The 27,024-nt window shown below is 33.9% G+C and overlaps 6 protein-coding genes across 8 annotated transcripts; 3 read left to right on the top strand and 3 right to left on the bottom strand.

Moving 5' to 3' along the window:
- Positions 1-346: 346 nt before the first annotated feature.
- Positions 347-3,647, top strand: LOC108209845 (uncharacterized). 2 transcript variants are annotated; one of them, XM_064088086.1, is made up of 7 exons: positions 347-1,219; positions 1,300-1,418; positions 1,588-2,259; positions 2,423-2,801; positions 2,886-3,042; positions 3,129-3,222; positions 3,336-3,596. In XM_064088086.1, exons 1-7 carry the CDS (start codon positions 482-484, stop codon positions 3,448-3,450), a joined length of 2,274 nt encoding a protein of 757 aa, XP_063944156.1. In that variant the 5' UTR covers positions 347-481; the 3' UTR covers positions 3,451-3,596. The 2 variants fall into 2 exon arrangements, with proteins under 2 accessions (XP_063944156.1, XP_017236484.1); XM_017380995.2 differs by having other exon boundaries at positions 352-1,219; positions 3,126-3,222; positions 3,336-3,647.
- Positions 3,648-4,454: 807 nt separating this feature from the next.
- On the bottom strand, positions 4,455-5,450 carry LOC108207746 (uncharacterized). The gene has a single exon (XM_017378177.2). The coding sequence runs from the start codon at positions 5,448-5,450 to the stop codon at positions 4,455-4,457; it is 996 nt and encodes a 331-aa protein (XP_017233666.2).
- Positions 5,451-7,030: 1,580 nt separating this feature from the next.
- Positions 7,031-8,399, top strand: LOC108206497 (uncharacterized). The gene is made up of 2 exons (XM_017376821.2): positions 7,031-7,252; positions 8,135-8,399. Exons 1-2 carry the CDS (start codon positions 7,101-7,103, stop codon positions 8,190-8,192), a joined length of 210 nt encoding a protein of 69 aa, XP_017232310.1. The 5' UTR covers positions 7,031-7,100; the 3' UTR covers positions 8,193-8,399.
- Positions 8,400-11,003: 2,604 nt separating this feature from the next.
- Positions 11,004-16,253, top strand: LOC108209937 (actin-related protein 2/3 complex subunit 2A). The gene is made up of 10 exons (XM_017381155.2): positions 11,004-11,215; positions 11,740-11,806; positions 11,958-12,165; positions 13,044-13,213; positions 13,576-13,653; positions 14,179-14,311; positions 14,405-14,496; positions 15,645-15,701; positions 15,785-15,856; positions 15,945-16,253. The coding sequence occupies exons 1-10, from the start codon at positions 11,154-11,156 to the stop codon at positions 15,966-15,968; spliced, it is 963 nt and encodes a 320-aa protein (XP_017236644.1). The 5' UTR covers positions 11,004-11,153; the 3' UTR covers positions 15,969-16,253.
- Positions 16,254-16,973: 720 nt separating this feature from the next.
- Positions 16,974-21,109, bottom strand: LOC108209939 (transcription initiation factor TFIID subunit 11). 2 transcript variants are annotated; one of them, XM_017381156.2, is made up of 5 exons: positions 20,959-21,109; positions 19,344-19,762; positions 17,902-17,989; positions 17,362-17,461; positions 16,974-17,274 (listed from the first exon to the last, which is right to left on the bottom strand). In XM_017381156.2, the coding sequence occupies exons 1-5, from the start codon at positions 21,064-21,066 to the stop codon at positions 17,147-17,149; spliced, it is 843 nt and encodes a 280-aa protein (XP_017236645.2). In that variant the 5' UTR covers positions 21,067-21,109; the 3' UTR covers positions 16,974-17,146. The 2 variants fall into 2 exon arrangements, with proteins under 2 accessions (XP_017236645.2, XP_017236646.1); XM_017381157.2 differs by having other exon boundaries at positions 20,890-20,991.
- Positions 21,110-22,599: 1,490 nt separating this feature from the next.
- LOC108208414 (endoglucanase 16-like) lies at positions 22,600-25,242 on the bottom strand. Its single transcript, XM_064088085.1, has 7 exons — positions 24,831-25,242; positions 24,474-24,683; positions 24,178-24,378; positions 24,015-24,092; positions 23,741-23,890; positions 23,359-23,631; positions 22,600-23,138 (listed from the first exon to the last, which is right to left on the bottom strand). The coding sequence occupies exons 1-7, from the start codon at positions 25,047-25,049 to the stop codon at positions 22,806-22,808; spliced, it is 1,464 nt and encodes a 487-aa protein (XP_063944155.1). The 5' UTR covers positions 25,050-25,242; the 3' UTR covers positions 22,600-22,805.
- Between the last annotated feature and the right edge of the window lie 1,782 nt (positions 25,243-27,024).

Raw genomic sequence — 27,024 nt, 5'->3', positions numbered from 1 at the left:
ATAATAATATGATCCTGTGTGTATATATAAATCATCCCATTAATATCATCTTAAGTTTGTCAAAATTTGGGGTAGGGACTAGGGAGTGACAAATGTTATTGCACAACATAAGGCTTATTGAATTTTACGTTAAGAAACAAAACAAAACTGAATATCATAATTCATGGCCCTTATAGCATCTTTCCCTCCTTTTTCTTCTCTCCAACCTCCAAAATCACTCCTACTTCTTGGGACATTTCTGCTACTCTTTCTCTCTGTTAATTCCTCCAAACGTTGTTTTCTATAACTATTTTCACGGTTGACTTTTTCTAATACACCATAATTTATCATTCTTGCCATTTCTTTTCAAGGGAGGTAAAAAAAAACTGGCAGATTTTTGAGCTTTGATTTTGTTCTGCTGTGAAATTCAAATTTTTGCTGATTTCGAATACTTGGTTCCCCTAATGCAAATGTATTCTTCTGTGATATCAAGTAATTTTAAATGTTCAGTTACTATGCTCGAAAATTTGATACCAGATATCAGCCTGCATCGGTGATGGCATCATCCCAAGTTGAAATCTCTTCTCGTGCTCCATTCCGACATGTTTTAGGACACCCCGGCAGCAGGGAAGATTTATGGGAAGGAGACTGCGCGAGACACACGAAGAGTCCTAAAGTTTCAGACAGATGGGCAAGAGCCCGGGAAATTGTGTTCGAAACAGAGACTTCTCCGACAACCCCTGACATTAATTCAAGCGAGAATCGGAAAATTCGTGCTGTATCTTCTCTTGTTCAGAAATGGAGAGATTTTGAGGCAGAGTCCAAAAACTCGAATGCAAACAACAATAACATCAGTCCAACTCTTAGCAGCAGGAGTAATGCAAGTTCAGTGTTTTCAGACAGCTCGACGTTTACTGATGTGATGCATGTGAGCAATTCAGATGTTTCGACAGAATATGAGACAAATAGAGTGGCGGATATAATTAAGAGATTGACATCGGTGAATGGGGAAGAATGTAATGACCGAGATCAGAATGTTTGTAAGTTGATGAAAATTCGGACAACTTCTCCTATATCCCCTCAGAAAAAGAATGCTGGGAAAGTAAAATCTCCGCGGATTAGAGGGCGTCAGGCTTCAAATGAGGTGTTTATGCAAATGGAGCGCGACAGGTACCAGGAGCTTCAAAGATTAGGAGACTGCAAGGCTGTATCCAGTTTTGCTCATCGCAAACAATTTCAGGTATTGTTTGAACAATGATGTTTATGAGTTTTGCCTATTGACAAGGTTTCTCATTTTCTTGTTCATTTCTTCATAAACAGAAACTGCTCCGGGTTAGATTCTTACGCCAAGGCTCGGATGCAAAAGATTATAGTAAATCTAATTTAACAGTATCCAAGATAAAGGAGCCATCAGAAGGATCTGGTATTATGCATCTTAGGTAATTAATGCAAGCTTGATATATATATATATATGATGCTAGCTACACATATACAATTTGCCATCTCTCTTGTGCAATTTTAAAAATTATGCATCTCTTAGTGTGAAGCATATATGGAATTTCAGAATCATTATTATTATGCTAACATAGTGTGTAAACATTTATTTAGGGACAAATTTAACACGGAGAGTACTGGCGCCGAGTCAAGTCCACGAAAGGGGCATAGAGTAAGGAAATCTGCGGACATTAACCCAACAAAAGAGGTTATAGACCACACAACCGCGAATGCTAAAACACTCACTATCTCCACTAAACACGAAGGGAAGACTCATCCGCAGGATATTGCTCAATCAGGAAGTAGCCCTCGTACAAATGCTGTTGCTAACATTCAAGAAGCAGATACTTGTAATGAGGATTTCACACCCTCGCATCAGAACACTAGCCAAGTGCAGGAATCAGATAAAGAAGTTGGTCCAGGATTAGGTGTAACGTGGAAACCAACAAGCTACAATATCAAAACGTTTGATTTGCAAGAACTTGCGGACAAGGCAGCAGTAGTTTCATTAAAAAGGTTTAAAGGCCTTGATGCAGAACCGTCCCTTGAATCGCTTCATGACTGGATAAAAGAAAGTGGTCCTGAATGGACTAGTGAATTTCCTCAAAACCAAAGCGAGTGGGAAGACATAGAAGCTTTAAATTATGAGCAAGCGGAATCATATCAGGACTGGGTATTTGATGTTTCTCGTCCAAGGAGTGACTGGGAAGATCTAAGGCAAGAAAGATATCAGGAGATGCTTGATCCTTTCTTAAAGAATAAAGATATAAAGAAGTTACTTGAAAGGTATGTTAAATACTAAATATAAACTTAGATATCCATTATGCTTATGTTTGAAACCGTAAACAATTTTCTTCTTCTTAACAACCATGATGGTATGCCGTATGTCTTCAAAAAATAAGAAGATAGTTCCCCTGTTATTATTGACAATTTCTTATATTATGTGCAGAAGAAGTGTATCATCATTTCTTACCAGCGAAATGCGAGATAAAATAGATCAAATAATGATATCTCGTACTGAAGCAAAACCAAAGCTAATAGTTAATCGAGTAGAACACAAGTTGGAGGATGAAAAGAAGGGATATGAACACCCGATAGTAACTAAGAAGATTTTTGAAGAAGAAAACAGGAGTCCTGTTGCACCTGGTGAAGCTGCCGAATGTTTTGAACAGACACCATCATCAATATGTTCAGCCTCACCATCTGTCCAATACAGGTCATGGACTCGTAATCCAATCCATAGTCCTACTGATGAATCATTTTCATCTCCGTCTCTAGATCAATCTCCCACACCTAACTTCTACACAAGGGATACTAAGCCATCACTTGTATGTGTTCCTTTTAATTTTTAATCTACTTTATGCACTTAAAATAATTTCAATATAAATTCATTGATATTGTTGATGAAACAGGAGATGGAACTCATTTATGGATTAAAAGATCATATGGAGCAAATTCATCAGGAGTTAAGTGACCTACGAAAAGCCTTAAGTGTCTGCATAAGCATGCAGCAGGCACAACCACAAAATTTAATGCAGAAAGGATTGTCAGATTCTTATATTCATTCAGGTAAGCACATTTGCTTTGTTGTTCAATTTTATAATGTGTTATCTCTTTGTAAACAAGCTACTAAGCTAATGTTCCTCTTGCAGTAGCTGTAGGAAAAGGAAATGAGTCTATCGGTAAAACTCCAGGAAAAGGGAGTTGTTGTCTTTGTTTCAAATCAGAAGTTGATTCACTTCTGTACAGGTGTGAAAAATCACTGTAAAAACACAAATGATAATTATGATAGATTTATTAAAATTTGAATTGCACGAGTTTTATACACATCATTTGTCATATGCGTGCCAATGTGTTTGCAGATGTGGCCACATGTGCACCTGTTTCAGATGTGCGCAAGAGCTGCAATTAGATAGCGGAAAATGTCCTATATGCAGTGCTTCAATACAGGATGTTGTACGGACACGTCCCAGATAAAGGTGAATCTTGCACCTGATTACCTTCTTTAAACAACATATAGCGTCGTAAAGAATCATAAGGTGGATGAGAATCATGAGATATATATTTTAGACAAATTATAGCAGCACAAATCAACGGTTCGAGTAGTACAGAGTATCAATTATAGTACTTTCAACCATTTTAGTTTTGATCTTAATTCCAGTAAAAGTTTATATATATCTGTGTGTGCTTTTGTTACTTGTTTATTTACCACAAGAAGAGAGTAGAACTGGTGTTCTTAACATTACAAAATAGGCTGAAGTTAGCTCTTTATATATAACTGGAGTGACTAATATCGAAAGTTGGAGAATGAAAATCAAAAATTTGAGCCAGTGAAAAGATAAGAGTACTGGTTTAAATGATTCTGCATATACTGTAAAACACAAGGCCGGGTCTAAAAGAAGTATACCCGGAAGACCGGGTTATTGGAACCAATGCATCAAGGATCAGACCGGTGTGCGTTCAGGCCGTGTTAAGAGGTGCATGCACAGTGAAGAAATACAACTCTATCTGGAATACTGGGATGGGGCGCAAAGGTGCTGGTGTGCTCAGGCCTCAGCAATGATATTGTTGTGCAACTGTACATACACTTTACAACTCTTGCACTAGATTTTGCAGTCGAAGAGGTGACATTATCTAGCTAGACACCCTGACCGACTATTATTGTAGTTCGTGTTCATTTGAACTGAGGAATATTCAATTGTTTTCAGGCTCTTCATATCACTTCCTTGCAACAATTCTGATTTCATAGTGATCCAATGAAGATTCCTTTCTGTGATATACTGACATTTAAGTACTGAATTAGTGTTTCTGGTGACTTGCCATTGAATTCTGTCAGGTTGATTCTCTTATGCTGAGTGTTGAATGTCAAATGTCTAGTTACAACTTATGCCAGTATACAACTTTGCTTAGTACCACGATTAAGAAAAATTAACTGTATTATTCTCCAGATTAATAAATTCTCAAGAACAGCAACATCGAATTTAAACCTTAGAATACTCTAACTGAACATCCTTGAAGTTCAACGGAACATAATCTCCACTATACACCTCAAGATGATCTGCGAGGGACAATTTATCGATGCTTTCACGGTGATAAGATTTGCAGATCAAGTAGATGATCGTTTGGATGACAAGTGCAAAGTGAATCAGCATGGACAGTAACAGAGACCAAAGACAGGCATGCGATATCTTCCCCAGAACTGACTCTCCTCCCACAACACTTGCTCTGAAGCCCAGGTAAATTCCGATAAAACATAGCTTATTGATAATAAAAATAGCAGCACAGAGTCCAGTGTTCCCCTTGATCAAATCCTTGCTCTTGAACAATGCTTGTATTCCATACACGTCTTCTAGCACCGATATAATGCCTGCCAAGTGCCACATAAAGCCGATATACAAAATCCCTGACACGTATACTAGTAAAACTATGATTCCAACTGTGATCCCAACCACACTTGTTCCTAAAGTAACAGCCCACAGAGCTGCTACAAGTAGAAGAACAATGATGGATGCAAAGACAATGATGAAGTTCCATAGAAAAGTGACCATGAGTCTTTTCCAAACCTTGGGAACCACTTTCATGACCTTCTTGTAGGTGACTTCTTTTGCAGTGTAAATGCATGCAATAGTGTACACAACTGCTGAGGTTGAGAGGAGGGAGAAAACCAAGGCAAAGATGAAATAAGCAATCTTGAAGAGCCAAAATGCGAGCAACTCGGATGAGAGGACATCTGAAGTCTTGGAATATTTCTGAGTTTCCATTTGGTCAGTATGATCCAGATCATACTCACTGCGGATGATTTGTCCAAACAAGATTTCGGAGATTTCGATTTGAGCCAGGTAGATGAGGGAAAGAGGAAGGATTATAGTGAGTGTGATTTGGCTGAAAATTTTCCTATGTGAGGATGTCACACTGAAGGCTTCTTTGAAGATGCCCAAGAAGCCAAGAAACTGAATTTCTTCTTGTTCTCTGTCCATTGCTATTATTTGCAATCTTGTTTCAGATAGAATTGAAATGGTTTTAAAAGCTGGTGTTTAAAGGGGGAGTTTGCATGTATTTATTTATATGCTGGGTGAAGGTGGGTGGGAGACTTGGGGTCAGGTCAACAAGGGTGGTCGCGCGTGGATTTCATAATTTTATAGATGAAATTATTGGTCTGATATGCTTAAAGTACAGTCTGAGACGAAGACGAGGAAAGAGCATGTGAATAAATGAAAGTATCATCGTAAAAAAATTATAGTACTGGGCAATCTTGGTCGGTGAGGACCAACTTTAGAGTAGTTTATTGGCCATGAATTGCAATGTGTTCATTCCATTATGGCCATATGGACAAATATATAATTATAAAAATACCCGAGAGTCCTTTAGGTTATCGGCAATTATTTTTTTGTTAGACATCAAAGATCATAATTCCAAATTTTTGCTAGAAATAGAATACTTAGAATTTTTCATTCAACACCTTCTTTTGTGATTTATTGGAAATTATTAAAAAAAACAGAAAATTTCAATCAAATCAAAATATCAAAATATCTATAAATCAATAAAAAAATTTAAAAAAATAATTCAACACATTTTGGAACACGATTCCGAACCCATTATCGTACATATAAAATTAGACAATAATAATTAATATTAATATTTTAATTAATATAAATTAATTTAATTATTTTTAAAAAGTTAAATATATTGATTTCAGCAAACAACCAAACACATGATATCAATATGATACCTTAAATAGTTTAATTCGTTATCGGTTATTATTGGTTTATTTTTATCATAATATTTATGTATAATATCGGTTATTGGATTGAATCAAATTATTCGATTACAATACTATATAAATACCAAGAAATTGCACAAAAAACTAAAATTAAAAATACTAAAAAATTGGGGATATTATTCAAACTACGTATATCTTTTTTTTAATTTTTTAAAACTACTATCACTTCTAAACAAATTATGAAAATTTCATTTTCCAAAATATGATCTATGGCGCCTCCAAATTGCAATTTTTTCTAGTTATTGAAAAAATAAATTGATTAATGTTGCTTGAGTTGTCTTTCTTATTTTCAAATCAAATTAACTTCAAACTAAAAATCTTAAATTGTATTTTGTATTGCAAATATTATGATCATATTAAAAATTAAATTCAATTTCCTTATTATATGATAGGCTAGTGCTAAAACGTGCACTATTCAGTTAAAAAGGATCTATTAAACTAAAATTAACATTTATTAGCATAATAATATATTTCTTTCATAATTATTAAATAATAAATATTATTTTAAAATATAAACAGTCATTAGATTATTTTAGAATATAAATAATGACGGACTCATTTAATTTTCAAATCTGATTTTTTTGTAAGGTTTTGTTAGTTGAAATATATATAATACTTTAATAGAATTATTTAATAAAAATACTATATTATCTTAAATATAAATATTTATATAATTTATGATATAATAAATATAAATAATTATATAATTTTAATTGAGATCAGTCCTAAATCGGTTTAGGTCGGTCACGGTTTCTATAACCCGGGTTACAACCCATATCAGCGAACTTTGATTTGAATCGAGTAGATAGATCACAGGAAGGGCTAGGGTTTTAGCAGACAAGAAAAAATGGCTTTAACGAACTTGATCCTAACAGTAGCAGGAGTAAGCGCAGTGATATTACTTATGAGAAGTGATGTCAAACAATCCGCCAACATCTTCAAGCGCAACGTTCGTCAGATTCGTCACTGGCTCGAAGAAGAATCCGCCTCTGCTGCTAAGTATGCCTAAACTTTCTATATTTCTTACTTTTTCTATTTATCTTTTCTTTAATTGAAATCATTTGCGAGATTCGATTCCTCTGTATGCTCTGATGTTTGGAGTGAATTAATTTATGAATTCAGTTTTAGTTTTAATATATATGTTTAGAATATATGAATTAATATGTGCTGGGCCTCCCAAGGCTATATGAAAAATCCGATATCTTGCACAAGGAAATTCTTGCTTTGTACTATTAAACACACAGTTTACAGAAAATTGGTGTTGTTGCCGGCTGAAATGATCGTGTTATATGAATCAAAACTAAGGCATCTTTGGGTGGTCATATCTACCTGTAAGTTTGTATCTGATATTGTTGGCAGGTAGCTTATATTTGTGTTGTAGTTTTACTTTTTGTTTGATTTGGAAATTGGGGATGCCATGCATTACTGGCAAACTAATTAACATAGGTGCAAGTATTGATTTAGTTAATATATATATATATACCCATGTCGCGGTGCTGCAGTTTGAGATCCAATTTTGTGATTAGTAATCTTATTTTAGTTCATAAGAGTGGACAACGTAAGATTTATATAATCCACCTGTCCTACAACAACAGCAGTGCAATTTATCAGGGACTCTAAAACTATTGTATCCAGGAAAAACAACTCAAAAATCAGGAAGCACAAAATGGTTCAACGTGTGATGTATAATTAGTATTTTGATCTGAAATTAGAGGAAGTGTTGTTGGAAGCTTGCCGTTAGGGGTTTCATTATTTAATGTTAGTGTTACTTGCTCACTTTCACATCTGGCTCTTTGTATTGGTCGATCTTGGCAGTTCTATCGAATTCACATTTATTAGTATATGCAAGTTGTATGAATTTTCATCTTGAAAATTGTGTAGGGAAATGAAGAACGCAAAACCAAAGGAGCTGCCACCGAAAGATGTTCCTAAAGAATAATGAACCACGGCTGTCACAGAAGAACTGGAATTTGGTTTATTTTCTTTTGTTCGTGTAGTAGTATATGATGATAAGTTTGGCAGTTATGATGCTCTTAAAACTTCCTCGTAATGAATTGGAAGGGCCAATGGTTTTCTTTCAGGAGAAGAGTCACTAGTATGTATTAATATAGCATTTTAATAAATATCCATCTCAAATTAGCAATGATCCTATGATAAAATGTCCTTGATCTGATGAAAATGTTAGGCCCTGTTTGATAACAACTGAATGATTAAAATGACGGACTCGTCGAGAACTTTATCCAGTAAAGATCATTTGACTAACTTTTACTTAAGCTAGACCACTTAAAAAAATAGCTGGATGACCGCGGCTCATATATCTCAATCGTCCAGATTGTTTATCGCCTATAGTGTGAAGACTGAAGATAATCTTCAATCATCATATATACTACTTTCCCGCAATTTTTAGGTGTTCTTTTCTCAAGACGGCTTTTGAGTTCATCTTCTTCGACTCTAGCAGGTATGAAACAATTTTCACTATTCATCGAGTATATCATTATGGTTATAACTTTCTACAAATTGAGATACTTGTTCTTTGTTTTCTTTGTGTCTTTCTTATATGTATGAGTATGTGTTTGGATTGTATTTCCTCTCTCTAAGAAAAACCTAAGAAGAAGATGGTGTGACTCAGTTTTTGCTTTAAATCTTCCTACCACTCTGTGTCCCTGTATATTTTGGCTTTTTCTCCTGCTAACCAAGATCTTGCTACCTCTGATGCAATTAAAATTTGACGAGAATTAGATCCCAGAGGTTAGATTCTGGCTGTACGATTTATTCCTTTGTAATTGTGTCTATTTTAGGTTTCTGAAAGCTTTACAATGGTTATAGGATAGGGATGAAGATAAGTGTGCTGGAGCTATGAGATATGTGGGGATCCTTTTTCATGGTCTTTGTAATATTCTGGAGTATTGGCCTGGATTCAGTTAGATTTATTCTGGAACAACTATTTTCTTGTTCCTCTACATACACAAAATATGGAATAAGAGGCATTATGATCACATTTCTAAATTCTTGATGGAAAGGTTCATGATCAGATGATGTTGATATAATAGATTGAAAAAAACATGGCTGTCTGGTTTCTGGTCGAAAGATAGTTGGTCATGTGTACAATAACCTCGAGCAATTTATTTAACAAAATCTTACTGAAATTATAGGATTGCATTACTGAAAAACATTAATGGCATGTATTGGTTTCATCCCATCTTGCTGACATGCAGTACTGAGTCTTAATTTATGGAAAGACTTTTTTGTCCTAGTGTTCATGTCTTTGGCGACCTAAATTGTTTTTGGTGTTTACCTGATTCTTCTGCAAAAATTGTGAATGCGTTGGAGTCATTTGAGTATACAGAAGGTTTATGAATAGGTTGCACTACTATTATAGTTGATGTTTCTTTGGTTTCTCAGATAAAGAATGAGGCACAATTGAGACTATGCTATCGGATGAAATACTCAAGGAGGAGATGCTCAGTTAAGCTTTGCATAAGAACAATGACAACTTATCCTCGGCGGTTATTAAAAACTTAGTATGTTGATGACATAGTCTATTGCTGGTTTTTATAGCAGAAGCAAGCATCAAATTGATAAATTCTAGAAGGGCTCAAGTTGATAATTATATAAACCTGAAAGTATATCCTATACAGTTTGTTTGCATCCCTCCATATTTAGAGCTATCAACAAATGGTCACCAAAGAGCATCTTTAGTTTCTTGATAAAGGTTTATTCCGCAGCAAGTAAACTTGCTACTTTAGTTTCTTGTGCTTTCAATTTTTATGCTACAGTTCGAGACGAGGAAAGAGCATCTGAAACAATTAGAGTATCATACATCACAATTTATAATACTCGGTAGTCTTGGTCGGTGTCCGGCATGAGTCAGCTGACCAACTTTATATAGTTTATTGACCATTAATTGCAATGTGTTTATTCCATTATGGCCATATGGACAAATATATAATTAAATTTATAGAATCATCCTGGAGTCTCTCAGGTTATCTGCGATTAATTTTAATTAAATTATTAAAGATCATAACTTCTAGACCTTTTTTTTTATATATAAGCAAGAATACACAATTTTATATCAATAGAATGTATAGAATTTTCCATCCAACACCTTGTTTTTTGACAAAGATATGATAATATCGTGAATTGAAGTAAGTCGGTTGATTTACTTAGTTTATGATTTATTAAAAAAACTGATGAATTAGAAACTTTTTAGTTATCGTACTACATAAATACATAGAAAAGGAAACTTAATCACAGTATCTATATTTTTTAAATTACTATCACTTCTAAATGAATCTATAAAAATTTATTTTTTAAAATACGATCTCCAAATCTCAATTTTTTGTAATTATTAAAAATAATGAAGTTGATTAATGTTGCTTGAGTTGTCTTTCTAATTTCAAATTAAATTAACTTCAAACTAAAAAGGTTAAGTTGTATTTTATATTGTAAATTATTTAAAAATGAAATTTAGAAAAACACACACACACACATAAATTATTTTTGAAATAAAAAATAGAAAATATATATCTTTGGAGAAAATTCAAGAAAAGTAAAAACTTCTGAGATATAGATTCGAGTTTACAAGAATTCTAATTTTTTTATAAATAAATAAATGAAATATATCATAAGTTCATAACTCAAGAAGAGAAAGATGATTTCTAAATTTATTTATAATCCTCCTGCCCATTGCCCCTGTTCTGCGACTCTGCCAAATAATAGTACAAGAAAGTAAAAATTAAGCAGCTAAAGCAAAGGGACTAAATTGTAAAAATTTGAAACTCATAGTACCAAAACTCTTGCAGTTTAAGACAGCAAGAGAGAGCTGCCTGCAGTAGACAAGAAGAAATCTCTTCCGACAATACACAACTCTAACATAGACATACACACGTAATCATCATCGATGATACTTTTGCAGTCTCCATCGAAATATCTCCTTCAGATCTTGTCTAATCGCCTCAAAAAGTATGTCGATGCTCTTTTCTTTTTTGCCTATTTTTTTCGACATTGTTAATTCTTGATAATTGCTGTTTATGTATATGTGGATTTTGATAATTTGAAGTGAAGCTTAGTTTGATAATTTAGATGTCTGATACGGTTAGAGCTAGATTTTTAATTAGTAAAATGCATATATAGAAATTATGTTATGATTCTCAGACTTTGAACATTGCCCTAGGTCTTAATGTAGTATATGAAAGTTTATATAAATCTCAATTAGACTATTCTTATTTTGTTCAGAAAATTCTGTGTCGGCTATAATAGTGATTAATTTCCGCTTAGGTGCTTGAGTCCGCTATGGCCTCAACTTGTTGAGGCACTCTCACTTGATTCAGCTTAGTGCCTAATGTTTTTAAGAGCACTTTTAGGCTCTTAAAAACTCTGGTTAATCTGCAAATGAAGAAATGTACCTGGGTCCCATTTTATTTCTCGGGCCTTGCTTATAATTTTCGTAGCAGTTAATAATTCTCTTTACCTCCTTCAATGTGCAGTCTTGAGAAAGGAGTCGAACTTGATTGTCAGTGGGTTGAGTTTGACGATGTCCGTTACCATGTTCAGGTAAATTGCTTAGTTTTTGCCTTGGAGGTTCTGTTAAAATTTTGTGTGTAGGAAATCTGTTGATTTTCTTGTTTTTTTGGAATCTAGATAATTGAGTGGGTACAGAACTCGATGTAACTTGAATATCTGACTTTGGATAATAATCTTGCAGGCATCTATGAAGAATCCACAACTCCTGCTACTGTCATTGTCATTGCCCACACCACCTCCAGAAACTGTATTTATTGGGGGCCTTCCTCCTGGTGCAATAGAAGCTGTAAAAGTAGCCTACGGTGCTGTGGTAAAAATTATTGATCCTCCAAAAGATGGATATAATCTCACAGTGAAATTGAACTTTTCAAAACTTCCTCCAGACGAAGGTTCGACAAGTCCCTTTTCTTATGTCATTATGAACATGCTATAATTGTGTTGTCGTATAAGATGAGTATTTAAAACTCCATATATAAATCTTATGTGATTGTTTTTATGCAATGTTTTTTAGTAAATATAACACCGACCCAACAACTTGGTACCATAGTTGTTCTACAGTTTATTCAGCAATAAAGCAGGTACCATAGTTGTTCTATAGATTATTCAGCAACCTAAGGTGTATAGTGGGCTGTTTGTGATGAATGTCTGTAGGAATTTCTTATAATTCTTTAGTGTGTATGTAAAAATCACTAGACAAAGGCACGCCCTCTCCGGATTATCCTTTCAGTTTTATATAAGCATGATTGTGTTGAAATGTGATGTACCTTGTAATATGCGTCAAGACAGGCATATGTAGTTTACCATACAGTATCGTGCCAACTCATAGTTCATCTAATTTCTTGCAACAGAAATAGAGCACTCTGGATGATACAAGTGTACTTGTATGTCTCTCGTCCTATCGTTTACCTGTTGAACTAGCATAACTTCAATACTGGATGCGTCGTTATTCTTTCACCTCTTATATATATTTGTGGGGCTTTTAATGTTAGCAAATATTATTGTGGCATTCACACAATTTTCCTTATCAGCAGTAATCTTTGGGATCACTTTTGATGGTTTAGTAGATTAAATTCAATTCTCATCATAGTTACGCTATTTAAAATTTAGTGAGTCCTGTATAATACCATGTTTTTTTTCCCAATCATCACATTATGAGTATATAGGAATTATTTCTTTATAAAATCTGTTTTTCTTACAATCATTTTCATTGAAAAATGGTCATGCTTGTGCTCTTCCCTTAATGCCTTTTGTTCTTGATATGATTTAGAGAACAACAAAGCTCTACTGATAAAGATTGCATCCGTAAGGGAAGTGGTACTGGGGGCTCCCTTAAGAGTAGTTCTAAAGCATCTGGGCGCCAGGACTCTTGCTCCAGATGTAGAGAACCTCATGGCCCTTGTACATCGGCCAAAGGAGTCCTTTTTCCTTGTTCCTCGGGTAGATAATTCTTCTTTACTAGTGTTACACCTTCCAGCACCTTAATTAATTAATCCAATATGCACATGTCGACTTACAATTTTCATGTGTATTCACGTACCTGAGATGGCCATTTGATTATTGACTAAAAAACCTGCAATTGTTTTTACCACTGCTGTCCATTTTAGTACTTTTTTCTACTCATCTCCAACTGACTCCTTTAATTTTAAGTTTATTTTATGTTTACAAAGGGTTGCGTGTATTTGCAATATGTGTGTTTCAGTGTACCAGTCTTTGCATCTTTTTCATTAGTAGCTATATATTAATGTGTGAGAAGCTCTTTTGATGGCAGTTAACTATTATCTTTCAATGGTTTATGACAGGCTGAAAAGGTGACCATAATTTTCCCCATGAGATTTAAGGATTCAATAGATACAGTTCTTGCAACTTCTTTCCTTCAGGTACCCAAAGTGTATTACAAAGTCCAATCCAAGAGTTATTGAATTACATCTCTCACTCTGTCTTGTCTGTCACTTCATTCCTACATGTCATAGTAGGAACAAACTTATATATTATCATTTTATGTTAATATATTTTGCTCTTGTTGTTTCGTGATGTTGAAGATGTATAGTGTTTAACAAAATGACTGCATTTTAAATCACAAGATTGATGTGAACCAATGCTATTTTTACCTATCATCCTGGGAACTGCTGCTTTGTTTTTAGTTACTGGATGTCCAAGACAAGTGCTGGATATGCAGACACAATTCACATAAATCACATTCATGTAATTGTTATGGAAGAAGCAAAATCTCACATGTTCCCTTCATTGTAAACAGAAAACACAAATTTTTAAGCAACTAAGCAAGATTATATACGAAAGATCCTTTCCAAGCTCTCTCTTAGTTCACCGTCGTTTCTGTGACAGCTATATGTTCACCATAATTAGTTGATTTTACAGCAATCTAAGAATTTATTATCATTCAGGAATTTGTGGAAGCAAGGCGTGCTGCTGGACTTAACAATGCACCATCTTGTTCGTGGTCTGCTTCTCCTCCCTCAGAACTAAAGGATGGTCCTGCTGAATCATTGTGTGTAAATGCTGGATTTATCACCTTTGGTAATGCCTGGAATAATGATAATGATGGGTTTTTCTTGATACAATTTTTCCTTGATACTCATTGGCTGTAATTTGCATGCTTGATTATGGCAGTCATTCTTCCTCGACATGTAGAAGGCAAAAAACTTGACAGAACTGTTTGGAGTTTATCAACATTCCATGCATACGTGAATTATCACGTCAAGGTAAAACTTTGTATCCTACGATCTTCATCAAGGCTTATCTTTTAATCACCTTGTCTTTAATCTTTCATATAATTTTGTAGTTATCTGGGATTATTGAATTGAAGCTTTTGAGAATAACTCACACTTTCTTGAGATGAATGACTTACTGAGGTATAAAAATTCGATTAGGCACCATGGGAGGACAAAGGGAGCTGAAAGATGTCCTTAAAAATGGTCATAGTTTTGGAGTTAGATTTAGACAATGACCAGCTACACCTTAACATGTAGTTTACCTATGTAGGCGCAAATATCATAATCTTTCTTGAAGTCATCCTGAATTTGATTTGAAACTGAGAGAATTACTAAATGATATGCTTTACATGGAAGTTGGAACTGATTTAAAGAGAAGTGTTTCACTAAAAGAAGTTAGTACTAAGTTGGAGTGCACTGCTCCTTGTTTGTTAAGTAGATACATATTTAAGAAACAAACTGTGATATTAATACGAAAATTCCAACTTATTTTGAATTATATAATAGCATTTAGCTTTGTACATTGAACAAAAAATTATGCCGTGTTACATTGTTTAGATCCAACTTGCACAAACTATTAAATGTCACATTGCCTTGATCCAACTTCGACACGCTATTATATGTGATCGTAATTCATTTCTTCCCGGAGTAATCAATTACAACTGTTTTGCTACTATATAATGTTTCATATTATTTTTCTGAATTGTCATTGTTGTTTATCTATTTTTTGTGGACAATTGTTCTGATTACTACTAGTATCATTTTTTTATTCTACTTGCTGCTTGTTATATAAATTCGAAATAGTTTACAGTTTAACTCAACTATCTAATTGGGTCCTTTCCCAAAAAAAAATGTAATTGGGTCCTTTACTCATAATTTACTGACCAAGGAAAGTTCTAGAAGCGGAACAAATACCCCACTGCTGATTTTTATAATTTCCACTATTGATTCTTATAATTTCGTCTACTTTGCATATAACAACATTTAATCTTGATTTTAATCAGAAAAAGAACGAAGCATGATTTTATATTTTAGTTCGTTACATTTTACTCTTTAGTTCTACAATATACAACTTATAAAGCTAATTACTTTATATTTTCATTCAATAAGTGACAATCATCTTAATCCAATTTAAACAGTGTTCTGAAGGTTTCATGCATACACGAATGAGACGTAGAGTGGAGTCGTTAATTCAGGTACATTATTATACTCTGGGGATACTTGTGTAATTACTAGCTTTACGACAACATCTAATGATAACAATGTTATTCTTGCTCAGGCTCTAGATCGTGCGAAGCCTGACTCACTAAAGACCAAGCGAAGTGGTCACAGCAGATCCTTCAAACGACTGGTGTGTGATAAAGACAGACCTACTACATATTACTTGAGATACCTGTATTCAATGTGTCCTAATTTTGCTTCTTTTATGACTGTTATAGAGCCTCAAGGACGGAAGGGGGTAAAATATATCATACAAATGGAATTCAATTGGTCAAGACCAGTAAATTCTGCTCGTACTTGAACTACAAAAGACCCAAGCAGTGGCTGTATTTAGGTAACTAGGATTATTGCACTGCAACTAGGCCAAACCTCAGTGACGCATTCCTTCTGCTCAATACGTTTTACTATTGAGATGTACCCATATTAGATGCTCCTGCTGATTGTTTTTTCTTAGGTATATCTGTATTTTCTGTAACTTTTTGTAGTAAATTCTAGGCAAAATATAATTTCAGTTCGCAAATCGGCTACATGACTTGTTTCTCCCATGCATCCAAAAGATTAGCGATATAAATATATATTAGTACGGCAGGATAATTGGTCAGCACATTAGAATATCCCCCAAGGTGTGGGGTTTTTGCATGTCACATTTATGGACTCATTTGGAGCAATGCTCTGAGACTCATAGTAGTATTTCTTTAGCGATTTCACTTTGTTCGCTACTTATAAAATTATAGTATGATTTATTAAAAAAAAAAAAAATCATGTTGGTCTTTGTAAAATACAGAATTATTTTTCAATGTCCATGGTTGTGTAATCATAAATTATTCGTAGATTACACGAATATACCGTTTTTTTTATACCGGCAGTACATTTTTAATGCATACTGTAATTTTTCAGCTTTATATTTATTAAATGTTATTTCAGTTTCTTTTTAGTTTTTTTATACAAGTGAAGAGACTCGTGCATTTTCGAACTCTCAATTTCAACTAAACCCGTGCAGTGTTTAAAACGATTTGAACCATCGAATTCGAGTAAGACATGCAATGACACAGGCACAAGTTATAAGAGACTATTATTTTATTCAATAAATTTTTTTCCCACAAAAATGCCAATGTAGCATATAAATAAGAGAAACTTCAACTATAGTATATAAAGGAATAATTTTTCTTTAGCAACATCATCACACTCGGCACTGGCAAACCTTGAGTATTCATACTTAAAACAAATTTAGAGAAACACAAAACAAATTTAGAGACAATAGCATAATCTGAGTAAGTTCAAACAAATTTATAGACAAATAGCATAATCTGAATCAGTTTATAGCTTACAAAGAAAAATTGAATTTTATGTACAGTATCTCTAGGTTTACCAAATGCAAAAGATTGTAAATATCCTGCACTACCCACATGACATACACTCTTCAGCGAAAGAGCCTAGGGACTGATCTTTTCGGAACCTTGCCTTCGAGTTTTAGTCTTCTATATGCTTCTCTTATGTGGCAAGGCCTTATTGGCCCAGTTTCATTTCTCTCTGTCATAACCACCCGGGCTGCCAAGTTGCAATGGCTTAATACTGGATCAATTACGAAGGGATAAAATGAGCTAGAAAAGTACCTAGCAAGGCTGAGTGTCTAACCTGTTTCCACAAGCTCGCCAACATATATTTTTGCTATTCCTGATACCACAATTGTCATAGGTACTGATATTTTTGGGCTTCCGGTGATGCTTCCTAGCAACTGCATTTCCATCATGAAAAATTACACTTGCACATTTCATTAGAAAAAATTGCAATGGAGCATAAAGCAAAAAATCTTGAAAAGACCATAAAGCTATATAACAGGAGAGAATTGCTGCATAAAGACTCCAAATAATTCGGAAAAATCTAAATCCCGGAGCAAGTGAAAAATCAGCAAAATTCTTATAAATATTCTATCATGTATAATTATGAGATAGGTTTGCACATGCTATGCACAATGTACATGACATCCACATACCAGAGTCATGAGGAATAGGAAAATATAATATCTTATAAGATGAAATTACTAGGATCATCAATGTCTCTGACTTTTTGGGAGCATAAATGCCCCATGTGTGTGTGTGTGTGTGTGTGTGTGTGTGAGTGAGCGAGAGAGGGGCTGTAGAGGGATTTGGGGGAGAGGGGTGGGTGGGGCATTACCCTTTTCATATTAGCCTTCTGGAATCCAGATCTCCGGAAAGACTCGTACCTACTCATCTGTTCTTCAGTGAATTGTGATAGAATAGACCTGACAAAGTACAAGTGTGATTAATTAGTCATCCAGTGACCGAGTTGCAAATATGAGTCACGAATCTGATACAACAGATCTAACATAAAAACGACCATTCAATGACATTGAATATCAGCTCCTGCTCATCATATAATCGGTAACATCAATTTGCTGTACTACGGCACATTTAGATTGTAGCAAATTGCTATATGATGATTTTAATATTCTTTACAGATGTTTATTAGAATTATAAAGATAACTCAGTATGTACCTTGTCATGTAGGTTATGTTTCGGATCACTTGGGATGCTAACCTTCTGAAACCACCACTTACTATACCAGATTTTTTACTTTTTAATAATGTGTGTACAACCGTCAAGTCAGCCTTAACACCATAAGTTTTACTGGGGTATTTCAGTATTTTTACTATCATCTTCTTCCTCTCAATTCACAAACATCATTGATAAAAATTTCGGAACTGCCCAAGCATCTTAGAACCCTTCTGTTATAACTTAGTTGAATATTCTCCGCTCCGTATACAAATTCATTCGTGCTAGTACTATTGGAGAGTATCTTCAAACTAAACCCCAATTCTCAAACCCTAAATGGCCAGTGACGCCCCCAATTCCAAAAAACCCAAAATCTTACCCGCTCCAGACCCTCCTAATTAGCACCCTGGAACCACCGTATCGCTGCCCTCACACAATGGATTTCACTTTTACCAGTTCATGATCGCCGGTTCTATTGCCGGAATGGTTGAACACATGTCCATGTTCCCGCTTGACACAATCAAAACTCCTATGCAAACCCTAAATTCTTTCCCAATTGCATAAGTTTCAGTGTTAACTTCAAATTTTTGTAGATCCAGTTTAACTTCAAATTTTGTAGATGCAGTCTTAACTTCCATTGACACTTCAAATACTCACTTACATGGGTCCTAAATATTCTCTGAAGATTCACAAAGCTTGTCAAGTTAGCAGCATGGCTGTTATGGTATCCGCCATTGCACCGAGTCCACAATATGGCGCTGTGTTGTTTAAAAATCATAAGGTGGCCTCACCATATAGTCATGCACTAAGGCGTTCTCCTCAAGTACTAGGGGTCATCATATGATACTTAATTCTATTATTCTTTTTCAACTACTAAGGAGCTTCAGGAAGAATATCATGTTAGAAGATGCTCCTTTAACAGTACATAACAATACAAAAACCATGTTAAGAGATGCTCCATCATCATAATGATCTATTTATACACACACACACACACATGCATGTGCGCAGTTTGCTGGAAGCTTACAGCAAAAATGACAATGGCATAGACATGCACAAACATTCGTGTCATACTAACTATAAATCCCAAAGTAGGTAACTTACTGCATCTTGGCCATTTTATCTGGATCCCCAGTTGACTGAAGCTTCCCCAGCTCAACATCCATATTATCCTCTTCTAATTCCTCCTCCTCATCGTCCTTATTCTTGCCACGACTTGCAGTAGCAGTGGTACCTGCTGCAACTTGCATTGATGATGATGCGGCCACAGTCGATTCCGGAGGACGATCAATTACAGTGTCACCATCATCATTATCAATTTCATTATCATCGTCTTCATCATAATTATCATCATCTTGAACATTAACGGCAGTGAGCTGGTGACTAGCTACAGATTGCTTTTGGGTATCACGAACATGATAATCAGGCAAAGAGTTGGCTGGTGATTCAGGGGGGGATTCGTCCTGTTCCTCAAAAGCAACCTCAAAAGGATCTTTCGATTGTTTCATCATAATAGGTGCTCCCTATATATAAAAATATTTTGATTAAACAAACACAATAATTAAACAAACACAATAAGTCAACTTTTGACTTATAAGCCAGTACTTGAGAAGTTGAAAATCCTAACTTCTTTTAGTGACTTATTTTTATGTTCAAAATTTGAATTTACACAAATGTATAGGATCACTTTAAAGATAATATACTATTTTATTATTTTGTTAATAAATTTTATACATAGTAAGTTGTAACTATCAAATAAATTATCCAAACACATATATCAAAAATTACTTTTCACTTATAAGCAATAAGCACTTTTTAAGCTAATACCATTCTTGAAAACAATTGTGAATTTGATGTCTTAAATCTCAAATTACAAGTCTGATCAGGGGCTGTTTCTGTTCTGGCAGCCCGTATTTGATAGTTTTCTACATTCATTACAACTTCAATATTTACGAGCCTTACCATTCTGGAAAGGTCTCAAAATCCTCTACAAGTTCCATGTTTTCCACTATTATTCGAGTTTATCTTTATAGGGTAACTAAGCATTTTCCAGAGTGATCACTCCTGATTATATATAGTAGTATATTTTTTATTATATATGGGTTCAAGTACATGTTAAATGGTGATTAAAGCACTTGGGATCATATCATGGTTAGCATTGTGTGGTATTTGGTAATTTTATAATGTATGTAAGTGAGAATGGCAATCCTAAGGTTTATGTGAGTAGTGTAGACATTCCCTTGGTGTAGCTGTAAAGTCGTGATATCAAGATCTATATTGAGAGTAACCAAAGACACCTTGAGTTGTGGGACGTTAAAATCTGAACACGTAAATCGATTTACACTACCAGCAAAGCTCAAGCAACAGTTAATTAAGCTATCAACTAAAACAGCTAGATACATCAGTCTATTAACTTAACATTATTTACCGAAAACCCTAAGTTTAACGGACTCGTTTCCAAACCCGAAACATAAAATCACCGAAAAACTAGCAAATATCAGCCAAGATAAACAGTGAATCAAGTACATACATCATCAACCAAAACCATATGATAAGAGAAAATCAACCAATATAAACATTCTCATTAACAATTAATCACTCAACGAATTCAACTATATGCTGTTGATTAGATTGTATACAGTATACATACATGTGTTTGTGTGTGTGTATACAAGATGGTGTGTATACATTGCACATATTAGATTGAGGTTGAATATACCTGAAAGAAGAAAGGGGGGCAATTTGTGTTCTTAGTCGTATATATATATAGCCGGCCGCCGGGTATTTCTTGGAACTTTTCTCGACCTAACGGGTATACTTGTACCATATTTTTAGAGCTTTATTTTAAACCTTCTTTTTGTTGATTTATTATTTTTCTTGAAAAAATTCTGCGACCTTTTTATATTTTCTTTGTCGGGAAAAATAAATTTTAATTATTTTTAAATATAGAATTTAGTTTGTAAAATTTGAGATTTAATATTTAATACATATGATTTGGTATTTAAATTTAAAATAGAAGAACTTGTAATATGACCAAAAAATTCAAATAACTCATTGAAAACAGAATTTTCAGATAATTTATTATTTTATTTACCTTTTTTCGAAAATATAATTTTATTTTTAACATATTTTCAAAACACATTTTTATGATTTGTTTACAAATATACAAGGAAAAAATTGGATAAAACAACACATTTGCACATTACCATCAGTTCAATTTTAAGTATTTAAAGAAAATTAAATCAAAAAATCTTACTAATGTTTCACGTGAAGACATTTTAATAACTATTTTTAATAAAATAATTGATTATAATTTCTTAAATTTTTTTTGCATATGCAAGATAATTACTATTTAAATTTTTAATATTAAATCCTAAGAAATTTACTTGTTTTGGTGTGTTCAATTTTGTTATTTTGGACCGTTGATAATGATTCAATTGGTGTATCGGGAGATCTGGGAAGCCAGCTTTAAATTTGAAATAGTAGTGATTATCGCAAAAGCTCGTCTTGCACAACGAAAGATTGTTCAATATATAGGGACATCTGTATCTCGGTTGACGTAACTGATGGGTATGAACACGTATGAACACGGGACTATCACCTGTTTTTTATGTGCGCAGGTCAATTGTGATGCTACTATATTTTCAACATTGTTGGTGTCGACTGGATTATTCTGGAAACCTTTGTATTCATTTTTATTGTCAAGAATATTTATATTTTGTTAAGCGATCTGAAAATAGAATGACTAGTTATTTAGCTTATTTTATTTCCCAATCAGGTTGTATTATCAGTTTGGGTAATGAATACATTTTGTCAAAAAAAGTTGTAAACAGTAATTTTGTAGAAAATTCATGATAGTTCAATTATAAAACATTCTAAAAAAGTGACTTACTTAATTTTTTGACTTTTATTTGTTATATCACAGATACTTTTTAACTTTGAGTAAAGGTCATATAATAAAATTTAAACGCTCTATTTATTATTATTACTAGCCTTTAACCCGTGCGAAGCACGGGCGGATATATAATTCGTAATTTATTATTTATAATTTAAATTTTAACATCATTTTATTAGTATTTTAGTATTAATGGATTGAATTTTAATTAAATTATATGTGTGTGTGTGTCATTGTATATTTATAATTTTATTTATAACATCATTATAATTTTTTTAATGAAATATTATATGATAATAAATTGTTATGAGTGTTTTTAGTATTTGAAACTGTTTAACAATATAATACTAATAAACTCCACATTTGTAGACTTGTAGTACGAAACATCGAATATCAAACCAAAAAATATAACTAAAATCTTGGACTACTAATTATACTTGGCTTATTATAGTATAGTATAGATATGTTTATCAAAGTTTTCTTCTATTTCTGCATGAATAAAGCGTTGTAGTTGAATACAATATACCTGATTGATGAACGTATACATTTTACATCATCAACGTTTCAAATTTGCTTAAACAAAGAGTACATGACAGCTCAACTTGTTTTTTTCTGCATTGTTAGAACCCCCAACAAAGTTCAGGAGGCAGAACAATAAACAGTCCATTGCATCAAATGGGATGACTACGATTGGCTAGTCTGGCCAGAGCGCCTACAGCGAGTGAGTTGGCATAAGTGACTGGCTCAGTGTAGGAGGAAGAAGATCGAAGATCCTCAAAGAAATCATTCTTGTCAGGCCCACCAACAAAGGCTCCGGTTAGCTCATTAGGATTTGGTACATTTGGATTGAACCAATTAGCAAAGCTCATGCCACAATTCACCACCTCGTTTGCAGCCAGGGGTGGAACTGAAGCTCCTCTGTGATGAGCTTGTTTTGGTGGATTTGTACCGAATCCCACCATGTATGACCTTCCTTGAGGATTTGCTCCTAAAAGATAATCCATCTGCATGCACATTTGATATTAATCAATATATCTTTAGAAGTAGACAGCACGTACGATCCTGTATAACTAATAAATATGGATACTGTTCAATGATTTACTGGTATGTTTGGTTTTTAAGTAGGTAATGTGGAAGTTTTTTAGGACTTTAATAGTTAGTTAATTATCTGATGAGTTCTGAGGAAAAGCAGGATGAGCTTGACAAAAGAACCGTGTTAACTACCTGTTTCTGAGAAAAATCCAGTACTTGAGCACAAGTGATTTGTTTATCACCACATTGCACGACTTGCTTGTTACGAGTGAGGAGATCACCATAAACACTAAAGAGGAAAGAAGTGCCGGTAACATATTGAGCATTTGCACCATCTCTAAGGTGAACCATGCCTCCTGGAGTTAATGTAACCTGGTGGAAAGGGCTGTCTGGATGATTAGAGCATATGTAACCATCTGCATGTTGCTTAAAGTTCTCCAATTCTTTTTGCCCTTCCCAAAATAACTGCAACAATTCGATTGTACAACAGTCACTGACCGTATATGAGAGAGAGGGCAGGAGGGGGAGAGCGGGGGGGGGGGGGGGGGGGGGGGGGCGAGAAAGAGAGACTTACTTCAGACAGGACAATCTGAGCACCGGCATACTTCAGGTCCCAATTAAACTCGGCCACATTAGCACCAATTGCCTCATCTGTAATGTACTTCAAGTACGTAGGCTGTCTACTTGCCTTGTACAACCATGTTGCAGCCCACAATAGTTCATCCTGCACACAACATGTCATCAATTGATTTCTTTGTGTGATTATTTATTTATTTTGTACAAACTAGCATGAAGATATTGGCATGTTTATGTACATGGCACGGATATGAAACTGGTTACATAATTACATTGAAGCCTGAATATGAGCAGTAGAATGGGCATTCTCCATCAAAAGTCCCTCTATGCGCTTTAGCAAATTTAAATAGCTACATGCCAAAAAAAAAAACAAGTGAATTTTATGATGTTGAGGAGAAACTAAACATATATATGGATAGATTATATCGTGAGTACGGATTTGGCTTTGTTGAGGAGACGACGAGAATAAGTATGATCAACGCCTCTAAACACCAAGGAAGCAGCAGCCATAGCAGCAGCCGTTTCAGCAGCAATCTCGGTTCCAGGATGATCTTTATCAATTGTCAGTACTGTTCTCGGTGTATTCATGTTTTCTGGCCTCACCCAGCACTCATGATCTTTGACCGGATCTCCTACCTTAATAATTCGTCATCATGCTAGCATTAGTACAACATATATATCTATATCAAGCAGAGACAATAATACATAGTTTCAATTGTATACGAGACGACCTGGACATGTAATTTCTCTTTGCCAGCGGCTTTCAAAAAATAATCTGTACCCCAACGGATGGCACACCTGACATTATCCATTTCTCCAGCAGCCTCGAGTTCTGCTGCATAGAAATCAGCTGCCCATGACAATGTTGTTATGGTAAATGCCATTGGAAGTCCATATTTCACATTGTCCCCTGCATCATAGTATCCTCCCACCAGATCCACCTACATAATACACAAACAAAATCGTCATCATATATATTATATCATAACTTACTGCAACTTATAGAACCGGATTTGTTAAAATTGCGCCAAGGACATATTCCCACAATGCAAATTTCCCAAAATTATAAATGATCAAGGAGACGTTACATGAGCTTCTTGGCCATCTTGAAGAGCAGAATCGCCTCTCCAAGGAACCCTATTGTTCGGAGGAAGCTTCCCTGACCTTTGCGCCTCTAAGAATAGAAGCGATTTTGTCAAGGCATCATGATAATCAAAGTGACCATTGGCCACATGAAGAAAAAAGGCATCAAATATAGCGAGCCATGTCACAATCAGGGCTGCTACTCCCCTTGGACCATTTCCCATGAACACAGACTAGTAATTAACTTTTTCGAAACCAATAGTTAGTTATGATAGATAAATATGTGTATATGGTTGTAGAAAAAGTTAATTAAGAAAGGTCATTGAGTCTTAGCTAGATATTCTGTTAATAAAATTTGTGAAAAATGGTGGTTGCAAGCATTTTGGCGGGAGTGCCAAAAGTGGAAGGTTAGTTGATTCATTGGAGTTGGAAAGTCTGGTTTTTCTAAAAACAAATCATACTGACTCATGGTTGATAGAAAAACAAGGAATTTTCAGCGGTTAAGACAGCCGTTTGCATTATTAGCTTTTGTATGTTATCTGTTGGTACGAAAATTTACATTGTCATTCTTCTATCTTTAGATAATGCATTTCTTCCGTCACACTCACATTTTTGTGTCTCTCCCCTGCAACAAAATCGAAATCAGCTGGCATTGCGAATGAAATTATTTATTCATTTATCGGTTTGATATTACCAGACTCAAATACAAATTTCGCATGGTAATATCTTAACAAATTTTTAATATCTTTATAATAAAATCTCCATGTCCGTCAGAATGAGTTTTTTACATAATTTTATAAATTAATGCAATTTTTTAAATAAATATATAATGTTTAGACATTAATTCAAAATATTTTTTTTTAATAATTGTATAATTATATTTTATAAATTTCAAAATATATTATATACTTATATATAATAAGCGTAAGGGAGATAATTTGGTCGCATGGTCTAACTTATCATCCGTTGGATCGTATATTGAACAAATAAGCACCGTTAGATTAAGACAAAATTAAATTATGTTCTATAAGAAAACTGATATCTACTTGCATGTTTATAATTCTTTTTCTAGGGTCAGGTTCCACATAGAACCGCTTAAACTTAGAACCTTAGAACCACATTAATAGTCATTAAATGAAAATAACCTAAATGTGTTTTAAATTAGTACATATTTAAATATACATGTATTCAATTAATGCACATTCCTGATTTTAATGAAACTAACCATATTTAATCATTCCAACAAAAAAAAATATTTGATCTTTAATTTATATATCTCATGTGATAAAATGATATATACATACAAATTAATTTATATACTGCTGCAGAATCGTGATATATGAATAAATCGAATATATCTATTATGATTTTTTTAACTCTATTATTTACATATACTGCAACAGAACTCCTACATACGATGAGCTAGAGATTTATCTATTATGATTTTTTTAACTCTATTATTTACATATACTGTAACAGAACTCCTACATACGATGAGCTAGAGTGTGTATGTTTTGATTTTATTTATCATTATTTTATGTACTGCAGCAGAATCTCTTGTTTTGTAATATTATATGAGTTATATATATGTACCGCAACAGAAATCTCCTCTCTTTTATAATATTATATGAGCAAGAAATGTACTGTAGCAGAATATCGTGTTTTGTAATATTATATGAGCTCGATATGTACTGTAGCACAATCTCATGTTTTGTAATGTTAAATGTATATATATTAATTAATTGTTATTGTAAGTAAGTAAATAATCAATGATTGTTATGATTTGTAATAATGATCTATATATAAGGTAAGGTATCTTAAATAGCATCTAGTTTTAATTTATATTTATATAGCTAGGTAAATCATGACCATTAAATTCATATTCATCCAATGGATGTGTGTGGTCCTAAGTTCTAATTATAATATTGGTTCTAATTTGAACCTCACCCTATATTTCTAAATCCAAAATAAATTCTGTCTTTCATGTCTTTTTGATTTTTTTTTAATCCAAAATAAATGTTTCCTACCAATTTTAATTGTAGAATCGTATAAATCGCACCATCACAAAATTATTTTTATCTAATATATTTTAAAATTAATATGCCCGATTTATGTGAGGAACGAATACTAAAACATTTTCTTAATCCAAAACAAATTCCACTATCTTATTGCATGTTTATGATTCATCTTTTTAGTTCA

Source organism: Daucus carota, chromosome 2, assembly GCF_001625215.2.
Source record: "Daucus carota subsp. sativus chromosome 2, DH1 v3.0, whole genome shotgun sequence".
Taxonomy (NCBI): Eukaryota; Viridiplantae; Streptophyta; class Magnoliopsida; order Apiales; family Apiaceae; genus Daucus; species Daucus carota.
The sequence above is the reverse complement of the archived record's forward strand: the minus strand, read 5'-3'. Positions and strand labels throughout refer to the sequence as shown.